Raw genomic sequence first — 25,660 nt, 5'->3', positions numbered from 1 at the left:
AGCGGCGCGTCAGGTCATGGGTAAGGATCTCCCACCATTTTCGGGTAGACCGGAGGAGTGGCCACTATGGTTCAGCAACTTTCAGCGTTCGACCACTACCTGCGGCTTCTCAGATGACGAAAATCTTATCAGATTGCAACGCTGCTTAAAAGGGGAAGCACTCGACACTGTGAGGAGTAAATTGCTTTGCCCTAGCAGTGTACCTCACGTGATTAGGACGCTGGAAATGCGTTATGGTCGGCCAGGTACGCTGATTCGTGTAATGACAGAACGTATTCGCCAGTTGCCATCGCCCAGGATTAACGATCTGAACAGTATTATCGAGTTCGGATTAGCAATCGACAGTCTGGTGGAACACTTAAGGAATTCAGGAGAGCAGTCCCATCTGGACAATCCATCCCTACTTCACGATCTGGTTGCTAAACTGCCGGTCGACTATCGTATGAAGTGGGCGGCGTATAAAAGTTCTCTACGTCATGCAAACCTTACTGATTTCGGCTGCTTTATGTCCACAATGGTAGAGTTAGCCTACGAGGTTGCAGATGACTTTGTTCCTGTAAAATTCAACAAGACAGTTAATCAGTCGAAGCCCAAGGAGCGAGCGTTTCTGCAGGCACACTCTGAATCTTCTGCACCTGCCAGTAAAGATGTCCCGAGTAGCAGTATTAACGAACGACCGGCAAAGAAAACCTGCGTTGCGTGCAAGGCGGAAGGACACAAAATCGTGGATTGTTCCAGATTCAAGCAGATGAACATCGATGAGCGATTCAAAGTGGTGCAGCTGAACGGGTTATGCAGGACGTGCCTAAATCAGCATGGAAGGTGGCCGTGTAAGTCGTGGAAAGGTTGCGAAATACGAGATTGCCGGATGCGGCATCATACCCTTTTGCACTCCACCAACGGGACAACAAACGTGGCTGTTTTAACCAACCATTTGGGAGAATTCCAATCGCTGGGTGGTCCACTCTTCAGAATCATTCCAGTCACTCTATACGGAAACGGCTGCCAGGTCAACGTCTTCGCATTCATCGATGAAGGATCTCAACTGACTCTTCTAGAGAATACCGTCGCCGAGAAGCTTGGAGTCGAAGGTCCTATGGAACCACTTGGCCTACAATGGACCGGAAATATCAAGCGGAACGAGTCAAAATCCCGGCGAGTCACTATGGAGGTTTCTGGCGCTGGATCAATCAAAAGGTTCCTACTTTCTGACGCTCGGACTGTGGGTAGTTTGCTACTTCCATCGCAATCAATGGACTACGGAAACCTGGCGGAGAAATATCCGTACCTGCGAGGATTACCACTTCAAGACTATTCGAACGTATCGCCTAAGATCCTCATCGGTCTTGACAATTTGAAACTCACTGTGCCACAGAAGATTAGGGAAGGTGGTTGGAAGGACCCAATCGCGGCAAAAAGCCGGCTTGGATGGAGCATCTACGGATGTTCGCAGGCGCCAACGATGTCAGTAATCTGTGGGTTTCATTTTGGAGGATGGACCGATCCGGATCAAGAGCTCAACGAACTAGTTCGCGACTTCTTCACCTTGGAGAGTGCAGGCGTCACAGGTCCACCGCGCCTGTTAGAATCAGAGGAGGACAAAAGAAGCAGAATGCTGTTGGAAACAACGACTCGCAGAGTCCCAACCGGATTCGAAACCGGCCTCTTATGGAAGACCAACGATGTGCGATTTCCGGATAGCCGAGGCATGGCTTCTCGCAGACTTCGTGCACTGGAAAGAAAGCTCGCCAACAAACCCGAGTTACACGAAAATGTCTGTCTTCAAGTTCGACAGTATGTCGAGAAGGGCTATGCTCATGTGGCCACCAAAGAGGAGTTAACGCAGACGCCCCTGGATCAAGCGTGGTATCTGCCATTAGGTGTGCATCAGAACCCAAAGAAGCCGAACAAGGTTCGTCTGACATGGGATGGAAAAGCAACTGTTCAAGGAGTGTCGCTCAATTCGGCTCTTTTGAAGGGACCGGATATGCTGTCCTCACTACCAGGAGTACTCAGCCACTTTCGCCTGTTCCGCTATGCATTGACAGGCGACATCAAGGAGATGTTCCACCGCATACGTATCCGTGAAGAAGATCGCCAATTCCAGAGGTTTCTGTGGAGAAATGATGTCAGCCAGGATCCCGTCGTGTACGTGATGGATGTTGCGACGTTCGGGTCCACCTGCTCCCCTTGTTCAGCCCAATACGTTAAAAACCTCAACGCTAGCGAGTTTTCAGGAGAGTATCCACGGGCTGCGTACGCAATCAACCATTACCATTACGTGGATGACTACTTAGACAGCTACGGAACACGCGAGGAAGCGATCAAGGTCGGAAAGGAGGTGAAGATGATACATAGCAAAGGCGGGTTCGAGCTGCGCAACTTCCTCTCGAATGACGCCGAGATAGCTGCAAGAGTAGGAGCAGAATCCGAGGAGATCGACAAGTCCTTGTCGCTGGACAGGCTAGAAGGTGTTGAGTCGGTACTAGGAATGAGGTGGAATCCCGGAAGTGACTGTTTCACGTACGATCTAACCATGCGTAGCAATCTGGCGGATATTGTCAAGGAGGGTCATATACCGACTAAGCGAGAGGTCCTTCGAGTGGTTATGAGCCTTTTTGATCCTCTTGGGCTGATTGCGTTCTTCCTGGTGCACGGGAAAATCCTCATGCAGGACATATGGTCTTCTCGAGCACATTGGGATGACCAGATCAACGAGGACTTGAACTTGCGGTGGATCGAATGGAGCAGTCTTCTGCCTCAGCTTAACACAGTCCAGATTCCCCGTTGTTACTTTCCCAAAGCTGAAGCGGATGTGTATTCCACACTTCAAGTACACGTATTCGTGGACGCTAGCGAGAAGGCTTATTCATGTGCGGTTTATTTCCGCGTTCTAGGACCAGACGGCCCTTTAGTCTCACTCGTTGGCGCGAAATCCAAAGTGGCCCCACTAAAAATGTTGACGATTCCACGCCTGGAACTTCAAGCCGCTGTCCTGGGAACTCGCCTCCTGAACAGTGTTATTTCCATGCACGGCATTCCAGTTTCGCAACGATTTTTGTGGTCAGATTCGGCGTGTGTACTGTCATGGCTTCAATCGGAACAACGCCGGTACCATCAGTATGTCGGATTCCGTATCAGCGAAATACTTTCGTCCACCGAAGTAAACGAGTGGCGGTGGATACCTTCTGAATTGAATGTGGCAGACGACGCCACTAAATGGGGTTCCGGGCCGAAGATTGATACAAGTAGTCGATGGTTCGTAGGGCCGGAGTTTCTCCAACTGCCGGAAGAAAACTGGCCACGTAGCTGTAGCAACCGTTGGACTACCGAAGAAGAACTTCGCTCCTGCAATGTGCATGTCAACAGGCCTGAACTAGTGGACGTAGCCCGTTTCAGCCGATGGGAACGACTTCATCGTACGATGGCATACGTCCAGCGATTCATACACAACCTTCGGCGATCTCTTCGTGGTGAATGTTTGGAAAAAGGTGCTTTGATGCAACAAGAGCTGAAGAAAGCGGAAGAAATTCTCTGGCAGCAGGCGCAGCGAAGATTCTACGGTGTCGAAATCGGACTTCTGCAGGAAACTAGTGGTACACCGGCAGCTCAACACGCTGCTGTGCCGAAGTCAAGCAGTATCCATAAACTGTGGCCGTTCATGGACCAGAACGGAGTGGTACGCAAGCGAAGTCGTCTTGCGGCAGCTTCTTGGATAGCGGACGAAGTTAAATACCCTGTGATTCTGCCAAGAGAGCACCCGATTAGCTTCCTTCTAACGGATTGGTTCCACCGTCGCTTCCGCCATGCCAACCGGGAAACAGTCGTGAACGAGATGCGGCAACAGTTTGAAATCCCAAAGCTGCGATCACTAGTAGCAAAGGTATCCCAAAGTTGTATGAAGTGTCGTATCCGCCGAGGCATGCCGCCAATGCACAGTGGGACGGAATCAAAAAAAGTGGGACATGTGGGTTTGCGCCAAAACTATCGGTTTTAGCGTTTTGGTGTCTTCTGCAATGTTTCTTCTTTTTAAGAGTACTTTATTATAGAAATAAAAAAAAATCGTTTTCAATTGTATACACTGAGAAAAAAAATAACTTTTTATTTTTTCTCAAAATTGAAAACTACCTAAGGAAGTATTGTAGGTAACGTCATTTGAAGAAACTTTGTCGAAGACGAAAAAAATCTAGCTCTCATACTTACTAAGTTATATGGTAAAAATGATGTTATCCCCCTTAAAAATGATTTTTTTACAATATCTTTTTTATATGATTTTTTTAATTTTTACAATGTTCTACAATGTTGTAGATACTCCAAAAATACACATTTTTGCTGAAGAGACTAAAGCGCTATCTCTTATTTTGAAAGAGCTATGAACTATTCCTTCTTTTTTATACGTCACCTTTAAGGGTTAACAGCTTGCAAAGTTGCAGGTAGTAGCAGTTAATTTTGACGTTATACTGTTCAGTAACTTACACACTTTCAAAACATATATGAACCAGAGCGGGATCCAATGGGATCAATAATGTTTTTTAAGTTTAACGATCTTGATGTTATAACATAATATTGCAGTTTTCAACAATTATGATGGACATATTATGCTTCTGAATAATTTTATATTGCTTTTGAGGTTCATATGTATTGCAAAACAGTATCTACAACATTGAAGAACATTGTAAAAATTAAAAAAATCATATAAAAAAAATATTGTAAAAAAATCATTTTTAAGGGGGTTAACATCATTTTTACCATATAACTTAGTAAGTATGAGAGCTAGAATTTTTTCGTCTTCGACAAAGTTTCTTCAAATGACGTTACCTACAATACTTCCTTAGGTAGTTTTCAATTTTGAGAAAAAATAAAAAAGTTAATTTTTTTTTCTCAGTGTATACAATTGAAAACGATTTTTTTTTATTTCTATAATAAAGTACTCTTAAAAAGAAGAAACATTGCAGAAGACACCAAAACGCTAAAACCGATAGTTTTGGCGCAAACCCACATGTCCCACTTTTTTTGATTCCGTCCCACTGTGCAATGGCACCGTTACCCGAAGTGCGACTCACGCCCTACGTACGTCCATTCACCTTTGTTGGCGTAGATTACTTTGGACCTGTATTTGTGAAAACGGGACGTAGCAATGCCAAACGGTGGATAGCATTATTCACATGCCTAACTATACGGGCCGTGCATATGGAGGTGGTGCATAGTTTGACAACAGAATCTTGTGTCATGGCAGTCCGACGGTTTGTCTCCAGGCGAGGTTCTCCGGCGGAAATATATTCGGACAACGGGACGAACTTCCATGGAGCAGAGAATCAACTGAAGCGAGAAATCGAGGAGCGTAATCATCGTCTAGCAACAGTATTCACCAATTCTTGCACACGCTGGATGTTCAATCCTCCTGGTGCCCCACATATGGGAGGGGTGTGGGAAAGGATGGTCCGTTCCGTAAAGGCTGCGATCGGGACTATTCTGGAGACTCAACGTCGACCGGATGACGAAGTATTGGAGACGGTGATACTTGAAGCGGAGGCAATGATCAATAGTCGTCCGCTGACATATATTCCACTCGATTTCGCGGATCAGGAAGCCCTAACCCCGAACCATTTCCTGCTTGGAAGCTCCAGCGGGGTGAAACAATTACCGGTCGAGCCTGTAGATTACCGGTCAACTCTGAGAAGTGGATGGAAGCTCGCGCAGTATCTGGTGGACGGTTTTTGGAAGCGTTGGCTAAAAGAGTATCTGCCAGTGATTTCGCGGCGTTCCAAATGGTTTGCCGAAGTGAGGGAGTTGAAGAAAGGAGATTTGGTGTTCGTAGTGGACGGAATGATCAGGAACCAATGGCTAAGAGGAAAGGTAGAACATGTTGTGTGCGGTACAGATGGACGAGTACGTCAAGCATGGGTGCAGACAGCGACCGGAGTACTTCGCAGGCCGGTGGTGAAGCTGGCCTTAATCGACGTCATGGAGGAACGTAAACCACCCCTCGAGAGTGCTTTACGGGCGGGGGATTGTGACGACGAGAGCCCCCCGGCGCTACATCATCAAGATTTACCACAGGGAAGCGAAGGCGTGTCGGCAGACTGGAATGAACCCTCTACAGCAGAGTAGTGATAAGATAAGAAAATGTAAACACAATCGAACAAAAAGATCTATTGCAGTATTGAACACATGCAGGTCTAAAATTTCTATAATTCATGCAAATTAAGTTCTTAAATCTATCAATTTGTTCCTAAATTTATTACTATTATGTACAATTGGTTCTGGTGAACAGTGAAAACTATACAGTAAGTGAAATACTTTATTATCACGATAATTTGTAAACTAAATGAATTTGTTCCTATGTACAGCTTTCTACTTAACCTAAATTTGATAAAACCTAAAGGAGAATAGTACGGCAAAACTGATAAATTTGTGAGTAACACTATTGAATTATCTATAAATTGTAAAATCCTAAATTGCAATAAAAATTCTAGCTAAAGCAGTTCCCAAACAACAACTACGAGTTCTGTGGGGCGCTAAGAAAATCAGTTGTAACAGATACAAACTCTAGAGGAATTAAATGGTACCGTAATCCGGGGGCAAATTGATCACTATTTTACAACTTTTTTCTGTGTTGTCCTTCGGAATTCAAATATTGTCAAATAAATACCGGCAAAACTAGTACTCCGTTGATCTTTATCTGTTTATGTAATCGATTTTTCATGAAATAATATCTACATATTATAAAAATTGTTTTAATATAAAAAAAATTAGAATGACGCACTGGGGCAAAATTGATTATATGGTGATATGGTGAAAAGCAGGTTTAAGAGTAAACATTTTCCCTATCTACTAAATTTGGGTCTCCTGAATCTGAATATGATGTCAAAAATCTTACAACTCTAGTATTTGATCATTTTATTGCTAAATCAAACTTCGAAAATCTGCCTAATACGCCTAAATGTAGGCAATTCCTCTTGAAATAAGCACATTATTTGAGAATAAACGATTTTATGAGCAAAACACTATACTTTTTATGCTGTATGATATCAAAAATGAGTTCAGCAGTTCATACTAAGGTTTACACAACATTTTGAACACTCATAGTTTACATGTAGGCATGGCACCAGTGGATTGTTTAGCATCGACATTTCCAACTGTATCGCTTACACCTTCAAAAAGTGTGAATATTTCTATGCAAAACTGACACTTATTAAAATGAAATAATTCCAAATCATCATTAGGCATCTATAAACTTGAAAACATGGAATGTGTTTGGTGTCATCGAAACCTTCTGCATCCTTAGGAGGAAATGTTTTTCGGTACCGATCTGAACAAAATCCCCCCCGAGAACAATTTGCCCCCGGTTTACGGTATAATACTAAATTCGGGTTTTCCATCTACTTATAATGAAGGATTTAAAGTCACATTATTCAAACACAATATAGGGTGCAGAGCTACTTCGGCACTTCCATGATTCACTTTGGCATGGGGGGTTTTCTCGGCCGGATTATCTGAAACTTTGCACAAAGAAGCACTTTAGTACGACGCATAATGTGGTCAAATATGAGCTCTGTAGCTTTCGAAAAACCCCACTGCCGAAGTGAATCAAAAGTGCCAAGAATAGGATCTGGCTCCCTATCATGTATTATTAGTATTTTTTTTCTGAAAATCACTGATTTTTTTCCTTTCCGTTGCCGATATTCATTTTTCGAAAATATTTACCAAGATTGGCACCACCGATCATAGCGAATGAATAGCAAACATTTCTGACTAGTTCTCAGCAGACTGAAGCACAAGGCAGTGACAACAAATACCAAACGCAATTTAGGTTGTGTTGATATCTTCTTCTTCTTCTTCTTTTTTGGCGTTACGTCCCCACGGAGACAGAGCCTACTTCTCAGCTTAGTGTTCTTATGAGCACTTCCACAGTTATTAACTGAGAGCTTACTATGCCAATGACCATTTTTGCATGTGTGTGTATATCGTGTGGCAGGTACGAAGATACTCTATGCCCTGGGAAGTCGAGAAAATTTCCAACCCGAAAAAATCCTCGACCGGTGGGATTCGAACCCACGACCCTCAGCTTGGTCTTGCTGAATAGCTGCGCGTTTACCGCTACGGCTATCTGGGCGTTGAAATCGTAGTGTTTGAACCTAACTGAACTAAGAAAAAAAAACTCTTAGAAACTACATTTGAAAAACGAAATCCTAGGTAGTTTTTAATTATCAACAGTGATTGTAATGAATTGTTGTAACATCATATTTTCACAAAAAACAATTTGATTCAAAGCAGGTTTATGTATGACTGAAATATTCACGAACAGGTTTTGAGTATTGATTAAAAATCATAACTTGATGAAAGTACATAATCATCAAACAAATTTGATAAAAGAAGGGAAAATTTACATGCAAAATATTGAAAGCTTTGATCGAAAGACCTATTAATGCAGCATTATTCAAAAATAGTATTCATATGAAAGCAGATGTTTTTGTTTAAAGAGCCCTCATTTCGAAAAATCTTTACACAGCATAATTTTAACGAACATCAAATTTTTGAAATTAAATATTTCTGGCAAAATTTTTGAAGGAAGTGTAAATTATCAATTCAACAATATTTAAAACTTCGCATTTCATCATGCCCAACCCGTTCCAATCTGCTCCGGTTTACCTTATCTTTATTGTTTTTTTTTATTGCTGATGACTTGGGCAGATTAATGTATTCGCTTGGCACTTTTATTTCAGTAGGATGTTCAATATCAGCTTCAAAACCAATAATTATCGGAACAATATAGCTTCAAAGAACAGCCTATGCTTAAAAGAAGGTAAAATTCATTTCAATTTAATTTAATAGTTGTCATAATTATAATAGTTGTTGTATGGTGGGCCTCGTAGCCATGCGGTTAGTGTCGTCTGGCGTTCAAGCGTGTTATGGGATGTGGGTTCGGTTCCCGCTTCAGCTATTGAAACTTTTCGTCAGGAGTGTTTCTCGGCTGTGCCACTGGAGCATGCTTGTCCTTTGTCTAGTGTTAAGTTACAGTCAGGCTGCAGACGGTGTCCTTCTTCTTCTTCTTCTTCTTCTTCTTCTTCTTCTTCTTCTTGCTTTTCTTGGCATTACGTCCTCACTGGGACAGAGCCTGCTTCTCAGTTTAGTGTGCTTATGAACACTTCCACAGTTATTAACTGAGAGCTTCCTCTGCCAGAGTTGCCATTTTTGCATTCGTATATCGTGTGGCAGGTACGATTATACTCTATGCCCAGGGAAGTCAAGGAAATTTCCATTACGAAAAGATCCTGGACCGACCGGGAATCGAACCCAGACACCTTCAGCATGGCTTTGCTTTGTAGCCGCGGACTCTAACCACTCGGCTAAGGAAGGCAGACGGTATCCGTGTCTTTTAAATAATATTTCGAAAGAACAACCAATATTTCAAAGAAGGGTAAATTAGTGATAAGTATATCGAGTACTTCAGTGTCAAAATTTATTCCTGTAGCGCAACTCAAAGGAATAATTTATATTTAAAATAGGGTCATCTTTGGGTAAATACTGATATACGATTTGCAATGTTTTCTCCACTGTCGGTAATCAATGAGTTTATTCAAGAGCATGGGATTTTTATACAAACCATGAATAGTTCCAAAATAAGCCTCATATCGTCAGTAGGATAGAAAAAACCTTAAAACGAATGTCACCTTGAGAAATCTGTGGTTTCATACTCATTATGCCAAACGACTATTATGCCAAATGACCATTATGCCAAAAGACCGTTATGTTAAATGACTTGATGCAAAATACCATTATGCCAAACGACCATTATGCCAAACGACTTTATGCCAAATGACCTACCATCCTTTTTCTTAAGCTATGTTTTCTGTAACAGAATGGCCTTAATTCGCACAATGAACAAAGTGAAATGCTTAACAGCTGAGCTAGCAAAGTAAAGGCTGCTGAATTGATTGGTGGCGTTCACATTAACTATCGTAATCGTTTTGAGCGGTAGAGGACCCGAAATCTACTTGAGTTCCTTACGATATGCGATTATTTGATTCAATTGTATAATGATATTTCTTGTATTCGATTGTATAACGATTCTTCAAAGAATACATCTAGATATTCTTACATTTTTACCTGATGTAGCTTATAAAAAGATTCGTACGGAAATTTATGGAAGATATTCATAAAATGTTGAAAAAATATCTGGATACGTTTCTGAAATCATTCTTGCAAGTGTAATATAAGTAATAATAAATAACATATTAACGATTGGCATTCTGGAAGAAATCTCTTGATAAATTTTATTCATCACTAAAAATATTAAAAAAAAACAGTAGGGTGATGAGCTAATATCCATTGTATTGAGCTTTCATCAATGAGAACCTGCAATTTTCCTAGTATTGCAGTGAATGATGTTGATACAAACATTCTCATATCGGTCGTTATCAGTTTTGATTCGTCTCACAACTAACGGATCACAATGATATAGTGGTCAAATTATACCACTTCAGCGTTGTAATAAAATGTTTAACTAGATTATTTAGATCTTCAGGCATCCCTCTCCATTTCCACAGCATGATGAAATATGTGGATTTCCCTTAAAATTCGATTGTCCCATCAAAATATAGCCCAAATATATATCTAAGCACAACTACTTTTGGCCGAATAAATGCATGACGGCTCACATAGTAGTGAAAACAATCACAATCCATGGAATCGTTTTTGAACTTCACGCACTGATGATGCGTACAAACAAATTTCCTTTTTCTCAGTCCGGACGGATGAAAAACTTTGTTTACGTCTCAATTACATGTATGAAGGGTTTCTATAGTGTAAATAAGTGCCCGGCGAAGTAAGTCATACGGGAAGCAGGAAGAAATTTAAATCGTGATTTAGTAAGGCTAAGTCGATCGCTGAACAGATTTCGCTTGGTACATCTTCGTCCATGCGATTTCTGTGAAAAAGTGTAAAAAGTGGACAAATGAATTGAAGTTTTATTTATCGAAATATAGTAGTTTTTTTGTGGCATTTTTATTATGCATGTGGACGAACCATATAACAGCTTCCACAAAATTATACTTTACACGAAAATGAGTCTAAATTATAGATAAGTTTGAATATACGTCGTAGTGGAACAATTCAAGTTTTGTAGGACGAATAATAGCGCTTGCGACGAAGTAAATCATAACCGTAATGGGCAACTTACTCTTTTTATCTATCTAAAAGGCTCAAGAAAATCTTCGAGATATTTAACGAAAATAAACGCGATTGAAATTTATCAAAAAATGTCTCAAAGTATAGAAAACTGCTGCGTGAAAGAATAATTCTCGCAATCCTGGCGCTAATCTAGAGACTCCACAGGTTCTTCAGATACTCTTTCAAAGATCACTCGATGAATGGCTATAGGAATTTTTCAAGACATTCCTCCGTTGAGGGACACCTTCCAGAGAATTCTCTGGCAATAGCTTCAGGGATTCGTCCCACATTGGTCCAGTTTTGAAAAATCATGGCAGAAATTGCGCATTATCAATGTATCACTATTTTTTAACCATACAAGTGTTTTGGAACACGATTTAGGGTGGAAGACTCTATTTTGGGAATAGTCACCATATTTTGGTTGTCATAGGGCAAAATTCTAACAAAAAAGCTGTTTTTCATACGTTTTATGGCTCTCAACTTTTTTAAACAACTATCATTTAGACAAACTTAGGCAAGAAACATATTCTGCAATCGATTTCTTAGTTTTAAACGCGCGTTTGAGCAAGATATCTCCGAGCGATTTGTACGGTGTAAAGAAGCTCTTCTTTAAATATTTGAGGTACATACGACAATAAATATTAATTGAACAGTGTTCAGTGACATACACGCTAAACTTCATCCGCTCAGAAATGAGTGCCGAGTACACAAAATCGGCCTCTCTTCATGCAGCACAGATTCTGTGCAAACGGTGGTAAACAAACCGAATGAGTGAAATGCGCACAGAGGAGGAACGCTTGGAATGCGGAATTCGCTTCCATGTTTGTTTTGCTTCTGAAAACATTGAAAAAACATTCCGATTTTAAAGTTTTTCAGAGATTTTTTTTCCTGATTTTCCCTGACTTTCTAGGTCAAAAATCGAATTCCCTGACATTCCCTGACTTTCCAGGTTGTTCCAGGTAGTCGACACCCTGTACACGCTAAGCCTGCTCAACGCAGCGCATGTGTTAAAACTACACAGAATGAGGCAGACAATGCAGGACTCTCTGGCTGAGTGAAAATTCTGTGTAAGTCGCACTCATGCTATGTGTAACCGATGTGTTGGCCATTGGCTGTGCGTGGATCGATGGAAATGGAACTGTCAGTCATCTCCCGTGCGGCAGCAAACAGTTGGCCGTTGTTAAGATGGGGAGTTTTCAGGGATTTTTTCCAGCGAAAAGCCGGAAAATGGTCGCAAATGAGAAAGTTTTTCCCCCATTTGCTTCCGCTTCGGCTATTCGAATGAAAAAATCTCTGAAAAACTTTAAAATCGGAATGTTTTTTAATGTTTTCAGAAGCAAAACAAACATGGAAGCGAATTCCGCATTCCTAGCGTTCCTCCTCTGTGCGCATTTCACTCATTCGGTTTGTTTACCACCGTTTGCACAAAACTGTGTACAGCCCTCTTTGCACAGAATCTGTGCTGCATGAAGAGAGGCCGATTTTGTGTACTCGTCACTCATTTCTGAGCGGATAAAGTTTAGCGTGCAGAAAAATCCTCCCATTTTTTTGCACTCTCACTCGAATCGCTTAGGATCTGCGTTGAAAATTTTGAGTTCAATTTTTTCTTTTCAGAAAAACGGCAAAATCGCCTCCTCTTTGCATCGCAGAGGAGTTTCTATCAAGCTTGCAGGGAAGTCAAGGATATTTCCATTACGAATTGATCCTGGACCGACCGGGATTTGAACCCAGACACCTTTAGCACGGCTTTGCTTTGTAGCCGCGGACTCTAACCACTCGACTAAGGAAGGCTCCTATCTCTAGATATTTCATCTGAAGATTTTTCCAATAATTCATATCACTTTTTCCAAATGTTAGTTGGAGATCTTTTGTCTGAATACCACGGTTAAAAATGTTTAGAGATTTTTCTAAGAAATTCTACAAGAATTCCTCTAGAAGTTGTTACTCCGATTTTCCTAATAATAATAACAGTAATTTTTACAGGGTTTTCCTTCAAAAAACTCCATGGTTTCTTTTCTGAAGTGGATTAGAAATTTCTGCAGGAATTTTCCTGATAAACCTGTTAGAAACACTCATATACAGTTTCAGTTCCTTATGCCCTTACGAGAATTAATTAAAACAAATCAATAGAGGATTTTTTCTGCAAAGTAATGCAAAGTTTGCAATGGCCTGTTAGTATTATATCAGTGTCAACTCAATCAATTATGATTCCCATCGTCGTTAAGGCACAGCGCTATGGTTTTCCAATATCCTGTTAGCTAAATTCACTTCCGATAAATGCCATGAATGCTTCACGCAAACCATACCACATCCGATCACGTTCCGTTCACATAACTTTCATCGACAAATATCACCTCCATCATGCATCCACCCGCTCAATTACGCACACTACCGCTAACCCATGAAGAAAATTTGCGCGCTTTATGTGTTTCGTGTATACTTCACTCACCTATCAATTCATTTCACTGTACGTGCGGGTCTAAGAAATTAGGACTAAATTCTAATCCATGCTTTCTGACTCGTGCCCACAATCAACCAGGCATCCAAAAGCAAGAAGTCCAAAAAGGCCGACTTCATACCATACCGTGACTCCGTCTTGACATGGCTGCTGAGGGAAAACCTTGGTGGCAACTCGAAAACGGCCATGATTGCCGCGATATCGCCGGCTGATATTAACTATGACGAAACGCTGAGCACGCTTAGGTAAGTCCATATTGGCATACACTCCCGTGCAATAGTTTGGGGATACCATTAAAAAAATCATACCAAAGTTATTTTGTCTATATCTCTGTGATTACACGCCTGATTTGAACTCTTTATGGCTCATTTGAAGGACAAGAAAGACAAGGAATTGATCTTACTGTGAAGGTGTTTTGATCAAAACACCTTTTGAATTTTGTTCACCAATTTTCTACATAATGTTGTCAGTTTCTAGAATCTAAAACATGTTAGAACTCTAATTCTACACTGGCGGTAAAATCGGAATGTTTTGAAAATAAACAGTTAAATAAAATAGTCACTCAACAAGTAGATCAACTCATTACCTTTCAACTGAACCATAGTTTCAAACAGTACAATCACAGAGATATGGACAAATAACTATAGTGTGTTTTTATTTGGGTGACCACAAACTTTTTCACGGGAATGTTCGATTCGATGACGTTAGTTAAATCAAAATACAATCGTTTTAATAAATTCCCCAATCCGGTGTCGTCTTTCTTCTCTCGGGTCAACACACAGATATGCCGACCGTGCCAAACAGATTGTATGCAAGGCCGTCGTCAACGAGGACGCCAACGCGAAGCTTATCCGCGAACTCAAAGAGGAGATTCAGAAGCTTCGCGAGCTGCTCAAGGCCGAGGGCATCGAAGTGCAGGAAGGTAAGTGACATTTGATTGATGATGGCTCTTTGGCGTCATGTTACCCACCGTGCCCAAATCGATTAGTTTGAAACCACCATGTGTCTATGTCTATTCGGATTACTTCCGGTGAATGCTTGGTCCGCTCTGGAAACTGTCCAAAGCTGACCGAGCCGTGTGGTAGAAATAGTATTGGTCAAATATTTGATTTCTTCAACTTATTTCGTTTCGGACTTTGATTTCGGTTCGTTTCTTGATTTTGTTCTGGACAAACGCTCATCTAAAAATTCTTAAAATTTGAGTTATCATCCCCCAATCACCCGGAGAAAACAAAATTCAGTTTATTTCCATCGATAGCCAAATTTCAATCGTTAGGGATCACACAAACACACGTATTCTCGAATACATCTAGCGTAAATCCAAAAAATAAAAGGAACATTAACTAAATATCTCTGAAATTGCGAATCAAACACATTGACGTACACTTTTCCTGTAGGACCGGACGTTAAAGTGGTTTGTGAAAAGCGAGATGCTAATAGTAAGTAGAACGTCGAATGCTAAGCAAATCCCACGAACATTCACCTTAATCTAACATTCTCGTTGGTTGCGCTTTCACAGAGTTTTGGTTTTGTGTTTGTTGGTACATTGTTTTTTTTTTGTTCAGTCACGCCATCTTTCAAAGCACTATCGGACAGTGCTGGAACTTTTTTTTTGTGCATAATTTTATTTTCGTTAGCGCTTGATATGCCAATTTACGGCATTACACATTTGAATATTCTAATGCCGTATATTTTAACAGATGAGGAGTAACTGCAAACATGTTGCATCAATTCATGTTGTATTCTAGATAAATAGAACAATACATAAAGATAAAGTACGGCTTATGAAAAATCATTTATTAAAATTAAGAGTGTGAATACAACGGCGGGTCGCGGCATTGCTCACACTACATAAAAGCATTGGTGGTCTTATTTCATGAATTTATGGCCACTCAACACACTTGAATGACACAAAATTTTCACCTATATTCAATTGATATTACTTTTTCACAAGGTCAGCATTGCAGATTTTGAAACATACCGAGCTTGTAGACAATTGACATTGATTTTTCATAAGGGTTTACCTGCATTGATCGATTTCTCTTCATCGTTGCTCTTTTTGTTTATTATGCAGAAAACTAATTCATTTCTGAGTAGTGTTGAGTAGTGTTTGATCCTTTGCTCGCGTCTAATCGCTTATTAAAGTGAATCCTGTGACCCAACGATCCTCCCCATTAACAAACTTCCCTCCCAGTAACCTTTGTTTGTAGAGATGCAGAGGAAAACACGGTCTCCAAATAGCAAAGGTTACACACCAACATTCCTTCCTCCAATCCCACCTGACTTCAAGGACGTGGCCGGCGCCGTTATTGACCCTGTATAAATAGAGGCACTGAAATATGCACACCGGAGAAGATTATGGCCAATCCCAGCCGAACTTCTAGTTGATTCTTTGTGCATTTTCACTGACTTGATATGTTTAGTCTGTCTAAGCTAAGCTAAGCTAATTATGCAGAAAACTAATTCATTTCTTCATGCTGTAGGATAAAGAATCAATAAATCTTGCTTCATGAACAAGAAATATAACAGATTTTTTTTTGAGGAGTACCGTTATGACTCGAAATCCGGACACTTAAGCACCGCATTGACTTCAAACAGAATTTCAAAAATTAATGATAATTATTTCCATAATGTACTGTGTGTTTTTACGTTGTTAAATGCTTATTATTTGGCATAGTGTAATAAAAAAGGCGATAATTTATTCCAAAAACGTTTAAATATGCGAAAACAAGAGATGTGTCTTGCTTCGAAATCCGGACACTCATATAAGGTTGATTCGAAATCCGGACACTTGTGCTTCAAATTCCGGACACTTTTTTTTTGACGAAATTGTAGCATATTTTGTTAAAAAATCAACTCACCAACTATAAATTTCAGGATTTTGAACAGCTCACTACACGTAATCACAAAAGTTTCGAGTCGTAAATAACTCTGAAGCTACTAGAAAGGTTAAAACAGTTATGGCAAAATTGCTACTTCCCGCTTCATGGAAACTATAAGATGCAGTTCAACACGCGCTGAAATGTGTGAGTATCGATACGCATTTCGTTCTTTTATTTTTGTCATTAATATTTTGATGCCCACAACGATACATTAGCATCTATTACATACAATTGAAGTTAAAGAATAGTTTAGTGCATAAAAGTTACAAGAAAATTTAATTTTATGTTATGAAAACATGTAAAAATTATCATAGTGTCCGGCTTTCGAAGCGTCCGGCAATTCGAAGCAAAACGGTAATTAGCGAAAGAAATCGATGAAGAGAAATTGTTCATGTCAGTTTAGTCCTGGAATGATGAATGGAGGAACAGTGTTGATTTGTAATTATTCCGCTTATGAATGGAACTGCTATCCCTTTTGAGTTTTCAAGGATTTTGATTATATTCGTCATCATTGAAAACAAATTAAATGCTTCTCAAACAATTCACGTGCCCTGAAAGTCGAAGAATTTTACAGAATGTTGCGCCAACTGAAAGATTGTTGATGTATCGGATGTTACATCAATCAACTGTTATAGCTATGCAATTCTAGAAAGATTAGCGATCTGGGCGAAACTGACAAAATTTACACAATTAAAAAAATATAGCGTTGAAATTGTAGCTTAATCGTCTGTTCACTGCACTTAAACTTTTTCCCTACCGATAATTTAACGTTCAACGCTCCGTCATCGTAATCATCGTCATCTTAGAAACTTCAAAAGCAGATTTTCTGTTCAAAACTAAAAATTATTCGATGAAAATGTGTTCACTGTGTTTTGGTTAGAGAATAGAATACAGTGAACACATTTTCCTGTAAAATTTCTTGATTTTGAAAAAAAAAACTGTTTCTGAAAACTTCGAAATCAATGACGGATCCTGCCCCCTTAACCAGTGCTGGGAATGATAATAGTAGTAGGCTTGAATTTCGCGAAAATCACGTGGCTCTTTCCAGTACAGTAGTTCAAAAAACGTGAATCTCATCAAGTAGTCTATGTTGGGTGCATGAAATTTCTAAATCGTTAGTGTCATTGAAGGCTCTAAATGCGGGAAATGCAGCGGAAAATACAGTCGCCTCTCCACATCTCGTTATCGAAGGGACCATCGAGATAGGGAGAGATCGAGACAAAGAACAAATTTTTGATGAATTCGCGATGACGGAAGCAATTACCACAATTGACCCTATGCGTGAAGCTCCGATTTCTTTACATGGCAAAGCATAGAAAGTCGATTTTCAAATGCTTCCAAAAAATTCAAAACATAGTTTAATTAAATTCTGTTAAGTGTACGGGGTAAAATTTATGATAAGCTATAGAATCCGCAGAATATTGTGGAAAAAATATAAAAAACAAAATAATGTGTCTATAATGTAGCCCATCAAAAGTTTATCAACATGTACTGAAAAGATTTTAAATAGCTATTGTGGTTAATTTTATATGAGCATTTGAAATTTTACTTCCTATACCTTGCCGGGTAAAATTTTCAACGCTTCACGCACAGAGTAAACTTTTTCCAGATGGCAGCACCGTACCTTCGTCAGAGCGAATACTAGATTGAAAAACACTCCGTTGCCAAGGAAGTAATACGTCATTTTGCGCTCCTAATTTGTTTTGAATCCCAAAACTTTGGTCTTGTTACCTTCGGTCATATCGACATACGGAGAGAAAATTGAGAACAAACAATCAACAGAAACACATTGAAATTTTGTACAGTAAATAATGCAGTCAGAAAATAATTATAATAGAAATTTAATTGCTACTACATTACGAGGGTCATGTATAATTTGAATGTGATTGATATGCGGTTATAAATACCAATGTGACAAAACAACTTTCTAGAATTTTCTAGAACAATCTCACATATTTTAGTAAGTTGATCGAAAGTGTTTGTTATTTGATTACCGTTTTGTTTTATATTCCGAACAGACTCATAGTCCGAACACTCGGTTTTTGTATGGCGATTTGGTTGAAATGTTTCGCTGAAATGTGTCACTTAATTATCAGAAAATGGCAGTCATTTACAACTCAATTTTAATGTCTACAAATATATTTTATACATCGGGAGTAGTGATGATTATCTAGTTCGAGGTCAGTAAAACTAGCTCAAATAAATTTATTTGCGAAATTGTTAATTTGAATACGTTTTATTCATGCTGTTCGGAATTTGAATCAAGGTGTTCGGAATATGAGTTAAAATCAACACAGTGTTCGGCATTTGAATAAAAATGTTGTTTCAAACTTTTACGTAAAACAGTACTAAACAAGTTTAAACAAACAATTTTAACGGCCACCCAACAGCTAATGGTTAGGCTTTGTGAAGTAATTAAAATTAACACGAATAACAGCTAATTTATGCCTATCAGTTGCATTTGAAGTCACTGTTGGCCTTAAGTGTTCGGAATATGAGTCAAAACGGTACTCTCCACGGTTCTTCTTCTTCTTCTTCTTCTTTCTGGCGTTACGTCTCCACTGGGACAAAGCCTGCTTCTCAGCTTAGTGTTCTTATGAGCACTTCCACAGTTATTAACTGAGAGCTTACTATGCCAATAACCATTTTTGCATGTGTATATCGTGTGGCAGGTACGAAGATACTCTATGCCCTGGGAAGTCGAGAAAATTTCCAACCCGAAAAGATCCTCGACCGGTGGGATTCGAACCCACGACCCTCAGCTTGGTCATGCTGAATAGCTGCGCGTTTACCCCCACGGGGGGCTCCAAATTGTCAAAAATGTCGACGGACTCTCCACGGTATTAACTCCAAATTGTCAAAAATGTCGAATGCGACAAATATGCAGTCAAAAAATTTTGGTCCGTGGTACTTTTCAAACTCAATGAAATCGCGCAATATTTTTTGACCCTATGAATTTTATTGAGTTACCGTTTACGCACCTAACTTTGCGCTGCGCTAGTCGTTGCGCATTTGACTTGAGATGTAAACTTTTTATTGTAATATTTCATTATTTTTTCACGATTTTGTCAAAAGTGCGTAAAGTACAGTGCGTGCATGGTAATTCTGTTCTAAAATACCGATAGCTCTACGGATACGCTTATAGATCTTAAATTCGTCACATTTTCGAATCAGCTAGTGGTTTATAATAATAAATCTTCGAACTGTTTAGTAGAATACCTATAAGTAGATGAAAAAACCGAATTTAGTACTATACCATTTAATTCCACTAGAGTTTGTATCCTTTGACAGATACGCGTATTAGTGGTTTATAATTAGTCAATGTATTTATGAATTTCTAACGTATACAAGTATATAATATGCGGTAACTTAAACTAACTTAACCGTGAGTTGTATCAAGCGCTATATTTGGTATATTTTTATTTCGTTTGTTTAATAACCTTATTACCTATCGCATACACAATCATTCATCCGTACTTAATTGGTGTATCTTCCGCATTTACATAACTCTTAATTAGTTATTGCTCCACTCAGACTAAGGGTTGGCCAAAAATTCATTCATTCCTCCACACATACTACTTCCGATCATAAAGATGTTTTCCAAATCGTTGCTTAGTATGAGCGCTCAACAGTTATTGGCATCCATTTCGCAAATGTTGAATCGAATTTGATCAACCCAACCGGCTTCTATTACGTACTTGTAATGCTTTGCTTTCAAGCGTCGAATAATGTGGACTGATCAAACTATGAAGCTTCCTTGGAATGTGATAGCTATAACCCAGTATAACTAATTTCGCTTCTATATCGGCGATGTCATTCTCAACTCATTGATTCTGTCTGATTTTGTGAATATTTCATGATTTTGTCATTTTGTAATTTTTCATATTCATTGCCTTTCATTTTCAGTGTATGTATGTATGCACATAAATTTAATTGCATTTTATATAACTTTTATTTTTTTTTGACATTCAGTATGATCAGTAATCCTTTGGCTACATAATCGCATATATCCACACGTATAGTACCTAATGTTCGTATGCATATTTGGATGTTATTCAATATGCTTTCATGCAATATAGAGCTTAAGAAAGGAGAATTTTGAAAGACTTCAAAACAAGTATAGTGGTCTTTGGCTGTTCAAAGCATATTTCAAAGAAGCTTACAAATTTTCAATCACTGTACTTTCCACGTCGAGCCTACGTTTCTACACGCGCGCTTCCTTTCTTTGTTAATCAACTTATCCATTCACAATGCATACGGTAGCACGAATCAGGATCAATAATTCCATGTCTCACTTTCCAGAAGACGAATGCGTCAAGGCGGAGAAAGGCGAAAACGACATCAGCAATGAGTCGGCGGACGCCAACGCCGATGGTGATCCGGCCGAGATGGAGAAGAAGATATGCTCTCCTAATCGATTGCGTAAACGAACCGGCTCCAGCACCGAGATGGCTGTTGATCAGCTACAGGCCAGCGAAAAGCTGATTGCAGAGCTGAACGAAACGTGGGAGGAGAAGCTGAAGCGCACCGAACAGATCCGTCTGCAGCGGGAGGCCGTGTTTGCCGAGATGGGAGTTGCCGTCAAGGAGGACGGCATCACTGTGGGTGTATTCTCGCCCAAGAAATCACCCCACTTGGTGAATTTGAATGAGGATCCAACGCTGTCGGAGTGCTTATTGTACTACATCAAAGATGGTAAATATAGTCTGGGTCGTATACATTACAAAAATTGAAGAGTCTTATCTCATTCTCCTATAAAGGTTTAACGCGTCTTGGTACATCGGAAGCCAACGTCCCGCAGGACATACAGTTGTCTGGCTCACACATCTTGAAGGAGCATTGTGTGTTTGAAAACAAGGATGGTGTCGTGACGCTGGTGCCACATAAGGACGCTTTGGTTTATTTGAACGGTAGAAAGCTCGTCGAACCGGAAGTTTTGCAAACTGGATCTCGTGTCATTTTGGGTAAGAATCATGTTTTCCGATTCACTCATCCGGAACAGGCCCGAGAGAAACGTGAGAAACCAAAGGATAAAGATGTTGGCGAAAATCCGGGAGGAAATGCCGAAGCTGCTGATTGGAACTTCGCCCAGTGTGAATTGTTGGAGAAACAAGGCATTGATTTGAAGGCAGAAATGCAGAAACGTTTGTGTGCTTTGGAAGAACAATTCAAACGTGAAAAACTAGCTGCTGATCAAGAATTTGAAGAGCAACGCAAGGTAAGACAATGAAACGTTGTTGTGCATGATAAACGTTCTAATTCATTCTCTTCGATCTACAGACATATGAAGCTCGAATTGATGCACTTCAAAAGCAAGTTGAAGAGCAGTCTATGACTATGTCTATGTATAGCAGCTATAGCCCAGAGGACTTCCATCAAGAAGAGGACATTTTCGGTAAGCTTAGTTACATTGACACACTTCATTCGATAACTCAATTGTCATTTTCACAGTAAATCCCCTATTCGAATCTTGCTGGACTGCTCGAGAAGCTGGTTTAGCGGCTTGGGCTTTCCGCAAATGGCGTTACCATCAGTTCACTTCTCTGCGGGATGACCTATGGGGAAATGCCATATTCCTAAAAGAAGCAAACGCTATCTCCGTGGAACTTAAGAAAAAGGTAATATGTTTAGAACTACGATTTAACGTTTGAACTGTTACTAAAACTGGACACACTTGCACTCCCCTGACCAACAGGTTCAATTCCAATTCACACTGCTAACTGACACATTGTACTCACCACTTCCACCGGAACTTGCACCTTCGCCAATCATCGGAGGAGCATTGACCAACGGTCAAGAAGATGAATTCGGCCAATCGCCTATTCCACGCACTATTGTGGCCGTTGAAGTCACAGACACTAAGAACGGGGCAACGCACCATTGGAGCTTGGACAAGTTACGGTATGATTGACCCAAACACCTCGTTCTACATTATGTGTGTTATTCGTCTTTAGAATAATTCTATTTCAAAAATCACTGCTCATATTCTGCCATATGCCAGTTGTGATTGGAACGCGTAAACTGGCATGCAAAAATCCTCAAAGGCAAAACTCCATACCTCTCTATAACTCATTCTACACTCTCACTCACTTTCTGTTACTCATTATCTTCAATTTTCGATTAACTTTACTTCGTTTCTTACTTGTATCCTCTGTACTAGAATCAGACGAGAGCCATTGATTGATTTTCTTTTTCTACTTTTTCTTGCCATTCATCTGTATCACTATCACTGTTAACTGCTAAATCTTAAAATCCAAAATCACAATACCAAACAAATCAATAAAAAAATATCCACAACCAATCAACCCACCGATTCCCCATCAAATCCTTCGGCTGGTTTCGCGCATCCCGCCAGCTATCGCCTCGAGTTGATGCGCCAAATTTACAATTCCGCTGAATCATCGCCCGAGATGTTGCGCTACAACATGTTGGTAGAGCAATCCGGACCAACGGATACCGTCGGGTGTAACAGTGCCAACAATGCTTTTGTGCCAAATTGCGACGTTCACAATCTGCTGGGGTCAACAATGAGTGGTGTTGATTGTTCCGGGGACTGTTTTTCGTATGCTGCTGCCGACAACAGCGGAGCACGTAATTGCGGTCATCTAACGCTAGCGAATCTAATGCCCTCTAGGTTAGAATAAACGCCATGCCATGCACCATCCGCGGCAATATATTCAACATGCATCAGTCAGAGTTTTTTTTTTGCAAATACCGAACTATCACAGCAGATAGGAAAATGTACAGAGTTTTTAATAGAGCACGCGCATAACTGTCCGTCCTCGTTGAAGCGGCTGCAGCTTTATACCAATATATCTGATAACACCCATATATAATACGATATACCTATATGCCAGCTTTGTCATACGCTAAAAGTCGTATTTCGGTGTTTTATTTTTTCTTTTTTAATATTCTCTATTTATCGATTTTTATTGCTTTCTGTAGTGTCTGATAGAGGTATTTTATTTATGTATACTTTTATTCAATTTATTTCATACACAGGAGACGGCAGTCAACAATGAGATGTTATTTTCCGTCTTCGTAAATAGAAAAAAAAAGTTATTCGACAAGCCATTCCATCCCATTTCTTGCACAATTTGGCAACGAACCAAGTTATCTGTTTAGTCTCTAAAAATAATTTCGTGATTTTTTTCTGATTCTTTCAAGTATTCCTGCCAGAAAATATCTGAGGATAGTAGCAGTCAAAAATTACTGCAGGCAATTCATATGACTAATTCTTAGAAAGCTTTCTGGAAAAACTCTCGGGAGCATTTATTGAATCACCAGCAGTAATTTATGGAGAAACACCTTCAGAACTATTGCGGCATTCATAAAGGATGATTACTTTAGATATATGTGCAAACATTTTATCATTGACGGTATTTAACAAAAAAGGGAAATAAAGCTGGTGTTTTTGATAACTCAGTAATTTCTAGCAGAAAAAAAAAATATTTCTAGAAAAAATAGCACGAACTCTTCGAAAAATCATACTTAAAGTTCATGAAAATTTTTTAGCAATATTCCTAAAAATCTCCGAAAATGAGAAATCTTGGCAAAAACTCCAGGTGCGACACCTGGAGTAGGTCGTCCCTTATTTTTCGGAAATGTGAAGTTCGTCATTGTAAAGTGCTCGTTTTGGCGAGAAAAAAATCATGTAAAAATTTGATTCCCTACGTGGATGCTAAGTGGTCCCCCAACGGCCTTTAAGGTATCAGGTGCAGATGAACCCCGTGCGCAAACCGAGCTCGCTGCTCTAGTGCACGCTACATGCGTATAAAAAGCCACTAGTTACAAATTCTCCTGTGCGCGTTGATAGTTATCATAAAAGTTTATTTCCTTTGTAATTATGAATGTTTTATCAACTAGCTTTGTTCAATAGATTTCCATTATTTAAAATAAGTTATTAGTTCGGCCAGTAACACGTAGTTGGTTAAATGTTGACAATAAAGGAAAACAAGTTATTATTACTCGATTTGACAAATTGACCGGAACTAACTCACCTAATACCTTTAAAGCCTTTGGGGGACCACTTAACGTCCACGTAGGGACTTCAAAATTTTACCTGATTTTTTTCTTACCAAAACGAGCACTTTACAATAATGAACTTATAACATTTCGCATTTTCGAAAAATAAAGGACGGCCTAACCTAGAGGCTTCAAAAATTTCTTCAAAATTTCAGATCCTAGAAATTTTTTTAACTATTTCATAGATTATCGTAATTCAGCGTAGCTACCAACTATATTCTCAGAAATTTAACATCAAAGTTTTTGATTATTTCTAAATGATATGATCATCATATGCAGCACATATTGAAAAAAGCCGAAATTTTCTTAAAATTCGTAAAATTTTGGACAAATTGCGCTGAATTGGGGCACTAACAAATTCTTGTATTTACTTGTTTACCAATAATCACGATTTTCACAAATGTCATAGTTTGCATAGATTTGTATTGATTTTATCTGTTCGTGATTTTGTCCCATATCGCTGCACATCAGTGATATTCAGGCTTCCGAATTCTCACTCACTCTCACGATAATGGATTTATCCCTCACAGCAATTTTCAGCGATCAGCTGCCTTGGGATTTTATCCGTCCACAAAACAAAGCGAAAATAGATAATTGCACATTTCCGCAGCTGCGAGAAGTTTGTTTTCTCTTTCTCCGATCCATGGAGAATTTTTCCTGTATCCATCGCCACGAGCAGCAGTTGCTTTTATGCACCAAATTAACCACTCCTTTCGTCAAGTTGGTGTGGTAGCATGGTTAGCGTGCACGCATCGCGGTTGTTTTTAGCAATGTTCTAGGTTCGAATCCCATCGCCGGCACTAGTTTTTGTTTATCCACATAGTGATACTTTTCCGGAGCAGTTGGTGAGCGAAAATATGATGGAGTGAAAATCAAATTATCCACAGAGTGGAGTGATTTTCGGTTATCCACCATCGTAGCTCCAGGGAAAATTAGTGTGAGCGATAAAAGATGTTCACGTGAGGAAGCGAAAAAAGCATTCTCCTTACGTGCGAAAAATCGTAGATTTCGCATCATTGATACGAAAATTCAGAACCCTGGTGATATTTGTAAAATTCAATTTTTTGTGATTTGTGTTGTAAAATACCACGCACTACTGAATCACTTCTTCTTCACGCACCGA

General features: G+C 39.6%; 1 protein-coding gene across 8 annotated transcripts in view; it reads left to right on the top strand.

Moving 5' to 3' along the window:
* LOC5565492 (kinesin-like protein unc-104) overlaps positions 1–25,660 on the top strand; it is a 129,939-nt gene that overhangs the window by 84,099 nt on the left and 20,180 nt on the right. For 7 of the 8 annotated variants that reach the window (XM_021854081.1, XM_021854079.1, XM_021854085.1 and 4 more), the window contains 8 exons: positions 13,712–13,875; positions 14,413–14,552; positions 15,028–15,069; positions 20,815–21,207; positions 21,273–21,730; positions 21,793–21,907; positions 21,964–22,130; positions 22,208–22,413. In XM_021854081.1, coding sequence (XP_021709773.1) covers positions 13,712–13,875; positions 14,413–14,552; positions 15,028–15,069; positions 20,815–21,207; positions 21,273–21,730; positions 21,793–21,907; positions 21,964–22,130; positions 22,208–22,413 — 1,685 coding nt within the window. The remainder of the gene's footprint in view (positions 1–13,711; positions 13,876–14,412; positions 14,553–15,027; positions 15,070–20,814; positions 21,208–21,272; positions 21,731–21,792; positions 21,908–21,963; positions 22,131–22,207; positions 22,414–25,660) is intronic. The other variant, XM_021854084.1, reaches the window with a different exon arrangement.

The sequence above is a fragment of the Aedes aegypti genome, chromosome 3, assembly GCF_002204515.2.
Source record: "Aedes aegypti strain LVP_AGWG chromosome 3, AaegL5.0 Primary Assembly, whole genome shotgun sequence".
NCBI lineage: Eukaryota > Metazoa > Arthropoda > Insecta > Diptera > Culicidae > Aedes > Aedes aegypti.
Note: the sequence above shows the minus strand (reverse complement) of the source record. Positions and strands in the feature narration are given on the sequence as shown.